The sequence below is a fragment of the Notothenia coriiceps genome, unplaced genomic scaffold (genome assembly GCF_000735185.1).
Source record: "Notothenia coriiceps isolate Sejong01 unplaced genomic scaffold, NC01 NC01_scaffold00026424, whole genome shotgun sequence".
NCBI classification, from domain to species: domain Eukaryota; kingdom Metazoa; phylum Chordata; class Actinopteri; order Perciformes; family Nototheniidae; genus Notothenia; species Notothenia coriiceps.
In genome coordinates, this window is record NW_011359125.1 from 1,007,604 (window position 1) to 1,013,300 (window position 5,697).

At 42.3% G+C, this 5,697-nt stretch overlaps 1 protein-coding gene across 1 annotated transcript in view; it reads left to right on the forward strand.

The window, feature by feature from the left end:
* Nucleotides 1-5,697, forward strand: part of LOC104957116 (ryanodine receptor 2-like) — an 88,987-nt gene that overhangs the window by 23,329 nt on the left and 59,961 nt on the right. Inside the window, exons 17-26 of the mRNA XM_010784730.1 lie at nt 372-480; nt 566-686; nt 874-1,043; nt 2,017-2,237; nt 2,324-2,414; nt 2,790-2,930; nt 3,483-3,646; nt 3,855-3,933; nt 4,066-4,155; nt 5,109-5,246. Of these exons, the coding sequence (XP_010783032.1) occupies nt 372-480; nt 566-686; nt 874-1,043; nt 2,017-2,237; nt 2,324-2,414; nt 2,790-2,930; nt 3,483-3,646; nt 3,855-3,933; nt 4,066-4,155; nt 5,109-5,246 (1,324 nt within the window). The remainder of the gene's footprint in view (nt 1-371; nt 481-565; nt 687-873; nt 1,044-2,016; nt 2,238-2,323; nt 2,415-2,789; nt 2,931-3,482; nt 3,647-3,854; nt 3,934-4,065; nt 4,156-5,108; nt 5,247-5,697) is intronic.

Here is a 5,697-nt window from a genome sequence, read left to right on the forward strand (position 1 = left end):
GGGGGGTGTGTGTGTGTGGGGGGGGTGTGTGTGTGTGTGGCCTAGCATTACTATACTTGTGGGGACCTAAATCTTTTTACACAGTCACGTGTGGGGACTCACCTCCCTTATGGGGACAAAATGGAGGTCCGGAATCCTTCCTTTTAGGGCGAAGACTTGGTTAGGGTTAGGGTAAGGGTTAGGCATGTGTTGGTTATGGTTAAGGTTAGGACAAGTCTCCAGGAAATGCATGTAAGTCAATGTAATGTCCCCTGAAGTGTTATATCTGTCCCAACCCAGAGATATGTATTATGCATTTGTGTGTGTGTGTGTGTGTGTGTGTGTGTGTGTGTGTGTGTGGGTGTGGGTGTGTGGGTGTGGGTGTGTGGCAGTGACATGCTGGAGGAAGAGGAAGATGATACAATCCACATGGGGAATGCCATCATGACCTTCTATGCTGCTCTCATTGACCTGCTGGGCCGCTGTGCTCCAGAGATGCATGTGAGTGACAATAAACACACACACAAACTCACACACACAGACTCATACAGTAGATGCTCACACACATTTTCCCATTTTGTATCAGTTAATCCATGCTGGTAAAGGTGAAGCAATCCGTATCAGAGCCATCCTGAGGTCTTTGATTCCCATCGAGGACCTGGTGGGGGTCATCAGTATTCCATTTTCAATGCCCAACCTGGCTAAAGGTAAGCAAACCAAACCCAGCTTGACTGTATCTGACATGCCCAACATCCTGATTTAAAATATTTTCTAGGATAAAAATATGCAATCACAAATAAAAAAGAGTGATTAAGTTGATCTTAAATCTTGACTTCAGTCTTGTTTGTGTATGTGATTGTGTGTTTGTTTGTGTGTGTGCCTCTGCCGGAACAGATGGGCATGTGGTGGAGCCAGACATGTCGGCTGGTTTCTGTCCAGACCATAAAGCAGCCATGGTCCTGTTCCTGGACCGAGTTTATGGTATAGAGGATCAAAACTTCCTGCTGCACCTGCTGGAGGTCTGCTTCTTACCAGACCTGAGAGCTGCTGCCTCTCTGGACACTGTGAGTGTGGAGTGTTGTGTTTAACACCTAAGTGTAGGGTGGCATTCAATTAGTAACACATCGCTCCTCTTTTATCCCACTGTCATTAGAACTGGGCTTCAGACTGGCTCTTGAAAAATAGGACATTTCCTGGTGGTCTGATGGCTGGACTGACCTGACCTTTTTTTTGTGGCCTGCTTTCAACTTAACCAATGGCAAGAGATGGCAATAGAGAACATAAATGAGTTGGAGGGCCACTCAGAATACATTCAACAGGCCTTCAAAATATTTACACCTACACCAATGAATAATCAGGATCTATTATCATGATATACATTTTAATCAAAAATAATCGTGACTATCAATCTGTCCATAAACGTGCCAGATAATGTATCCAGTGAGTACACATTAGTTGCTTTTCATGTTTCTTTAGCCTGAGTGCAAGGAAATGGTGATAAAAATGTAAAAAGTCATGGAAACGGTTGGTTTGGATATCTTAACTGTTGTTTTGATAAGCTGAATGTTTTGATAAGCTGAATGCTCGAAGAGAAGATTATCCTCACACAGGGGACGGAAAGAGCAGGGTTTGGGTTGAACACAGGCGTTTATTAGCACCGAAACCAAGTACACAACACAGGTTGCAAAACGTTGCCCGTGTGGGAACCTTCACAGGTCCTACTGCAAGACTGACCAGAACCAGGTTACCACATGCTTTTATTCAGTGACTGATTACCTGATTCCGATCAGCTGTCTGGCCTCCGGCCGAGCCACTCCCTTCACTCCAGCAGCCAGCGCCCTAACCACACCCCGCTGCCACACACATACTTTGAAAACTCAGTATTCAGATTGACCTGGATGTCAAACTCCAGGCATAAATTATTGTCTCAGTCCACCACTGCTTATAATGCATATTTTTTACACAGTACTTGATCACACACTAATATATTATTTTCTCCATCTTTCCCCTCTTCTCCTGTCTCTGTTTTTGTGCCAGGTTGCTCTCAGTGCCACAGACATGGCCCTGGCCCTCAACAGGTATCTGTGCACAGCCGTGTTGCCCCTCCTCACTAAATGTGCTCCTCTATTTGCGGGAACGGAGCCGTTCGCCTCGCTCATCGACTCCCTCCTCCACACAGTCTACCGCCTGTCCAAAGGCTGCTGCCTCACCAAGGCCCAGAGGGACGCCATAGAGGAGTGTCTGCTGGCTGCCTGCGGGTAAGAACTAACACAGAGTAACTAACTCTTACGGCTACTTAAACAAATTATAGATAACTAGTATATGTCGTCCTAATAATGTGCAGAAAGCTGAGGCCTTCGATGATGCAGCATCTGCTGAGGAGGCTGGTGTTTGACGTTCCTCTGCTCAATGAACACACCAAGATGCCTCTGAAGGTAAGACACGCATTGCAGGTCTTTCGTTGCTCCATTTACATTTCAAAGTGTTGAAGGTTACCTGAGCTCAGACCTTCACAAAAAGCCAGAGAAGATTCTCCACTCCAACATGACATTGTGATGACGGTAGTATATAAGAAAAGTGTATTTGATATTTTTTGACAACTACTCACAAAACATATTTGTATTCCCATACAATTTATGGGATTTATATATCAATCAACAACACAATCATTTTTGTTTTCCTTTGCTCCAGCATCTCTTATTTCAGATGTATTAAAACATTTGATCCAGAGTGAATTTGTGCCATCTTCTGCACTGTTTAATTGAACATGGTAGCATATGGTTAATAAAAGTCCTCTTGACTTCACCCAGCTGTTGACCAATCACTACGAGCGTTGTTGGAAGTATTACTGCCTGGCGGGGGGCTGGGGCAGCTTCGGAGCGGCATCAGATGAAGAGCTCCACCTCTCCAGGAAACTCTTCTGGGGAATTTTTGATGCTCTGTCTCTCAAGGTGAGGCTCTAGATTAGGCCTATTTCTTAATAGATTAGTCTCCAATACAAAGCAGAGGAAACCCTGCTGACATCCCTATGACATCATCAGGGTAATATTTCAAACCTGACAAAAATCATTCAGCTATACAGATGACATTACGACATTAAACAGCTTTTTAAACAGCAGACATTTATAAATGCCAGAAACTCTAAACCAAATCTAGTATGTGTATTAGTATGAGAACTTTCTTGCTGTCTTTTGATCATTGACAGTAGTTGTAGTGCCTTCAAATTATTTAGCTACGTTTTTCATTTTTGAAAAAGCACCTTTTTCATCTATACAAAAGTAGGCAATGCTCATATCCTGCACACATGTGATTTCATATAGCTGACACTTTTATCCAAAGGGACCTAAAATAAATTCAATAATCTAACCATGAGCATATACATTTAGAACAGCATACTGTAAATGTACAGGGAATAATATATGTTTTTACATCAACAGACAGGCTCGTCGTGTTGTCTGTGAGTGTGTTTAAAGCAGCAAACTGTTTTACATGTGTTGACACAGCGGTATGACCAGGAGCTGTTTAAGCTGGCGCTGCCGTGTCTTAGTGCGGTGGCTGGAGCTCTCCCACCCGACTACATGGAGTCTAACTACATGGCCATGATGGAGAAACAGTCGTCCATGGATTCAGAGGGAAACTTCACCCCACAGCCTGCAGACACCACCAGGTATAACACACATTTATTAACTTCATTTTCTTACGTTTTCTCTGAGCATATCCACTCGTTTCAAATAAATAAGGTCTCAAATATTATGTTTTTGTGTCAAAAAAGTAATAAAAGGAACCAATAATTTAATATTATACTTTCCCTGACTTTGCTTGCAGGTGACCCCATATATTTGAATTTGTTTTCCTTTGTTTTCTGTCTTCCTCAGTGTGACTGTCCCAGAGAAACTTGACTATTTCATAACCAGATATGCAGAGCACAACCATGAGAAGTGGTGTATAGAAAGGGTAAGGAGCAGACAAAACAATAACTAATTATATAGTAGACCTGTCACAAAGTTGCAATAAACCTACTGACATCTCCGAAATTATAATATAAACATGTAATGCATTTTAAAATGTCTCTTATGTATCTCCTAGTTTTCCAATGGCTGGTCATATGCGGAACAGATATGTGAAATCTCCAAGAGCCACCCTTTACTGAAACCTTACAAAGGCATTTCTGAGAAGGTGGGTACAGTCTGGTTTTATGTTCTCATTGTTTTTCAAAAATGATGCATTTTGTTTTACACAGGTAGCATTGTGCTCAGCAGTGTCACAACACAGTATCACTAAATGTGAGCCGGGTCTGTCTCACAAAAGCCTGCACAATTCAGAGAAGCTCTCAAGTTCAGTGTCAGCTCATGTTCCTTATTCTGGTCTATCATCTGTCACTATCCGTGCATGAGTCTGGATACCCAGAATAGTTTTGGTGTAAACTAGACAGATTTAGGCCACTGTTCGAAAGAGCAAGCCGATATCCTACCATAACTAGTGCCACTGACACAAGCCTTACCTTCAGACAAGCTAACTTGCAAATATTACAACCTGTAGTAGTGCTATGGTTACATGTTTACATGAGTGGGTCGCTGTTTTGTTTATTTCATGCACATCCACAAGGACACAGGTGATACAATGTTGACGATTGGAAGGCTAACATGAATGCAAATAATGCAGATTTTAAACATTGGTACATCAAACGTTTAACGGGGAATAATTTATATGCAACAAATTTATTAGAGCTGAAGGATACGCAGTTTTTGGTGAGTAACACCTATTAACATCTAATGTTAACCGAAACACCAAATTAAACCCTTAACTGATGCCTTAACCGCTAATGTAAAATGTATTATTTACCCTTCACAGACTGCAATGGCATACATTTGAGTTTTTTTTTCAGACTTGCAGATAAGTGAGAAGTCTGTCTTACTCCAGAGCGAGCAACTGCATGCCTTTAAAAATATCCTTAAACAAATATTTTATGAATAAATGCAAGGAATGACTGTATAATTCACACTTTGCACTCACCTTTAGGTTGATAGCTTGCAGTATGTTGTGGTTTGTTGCAATTTTGCGTGTGAAATGATTTTTAGAGGCATGATTCGCTGCCAGCTCTATTCTTAAGTGTGGTTGTAATCTTGCAGGATAAAGAGGCGTACTGCTGTTCAGTCAGAGAGTCTCTGAAGACCATGCTGTCGTGGGGCTGGAGCATCGACAGGATCAGAGAAGGAGACCCTGCCAGCCTGCACAATAAGTCCAGGAGGATATCACAGGCCAGCCAGGTACACACACACACACACACACACACACACACACACACACACACACACACACACACACACACACACACAACCCAGAGATATGTATTATGCATTTTTGTGTGTGTGTGTGTGTGTGTGTGTGTGTGTGTGTGTGTGTGTGTGTGTGTGTGTGTGTGTGTGTGTGTACCTGGCTGGCCTGTGATATCCTCCTGGACTTANCCCCCTACAACTTTGTCCAGGAGAGTCACAACGTCACCAAAATCACACTGGTGTTGGCTGTTGGCCCAAGACTCATGGTAAACTCTGCAGGCATGCTTTAACAGAGGCAAGGCATGTAGACATCTTATTTTTATGTATGTTTTTTATGTATGTTTTTTATGTATGTTTTTGTATGTCTAGAAAATCTATGGTAAAAGCTTGAAATTCCAAACATGGTCGTACAATTGTTGCTTCGTAAGGTAGAACTTTAACC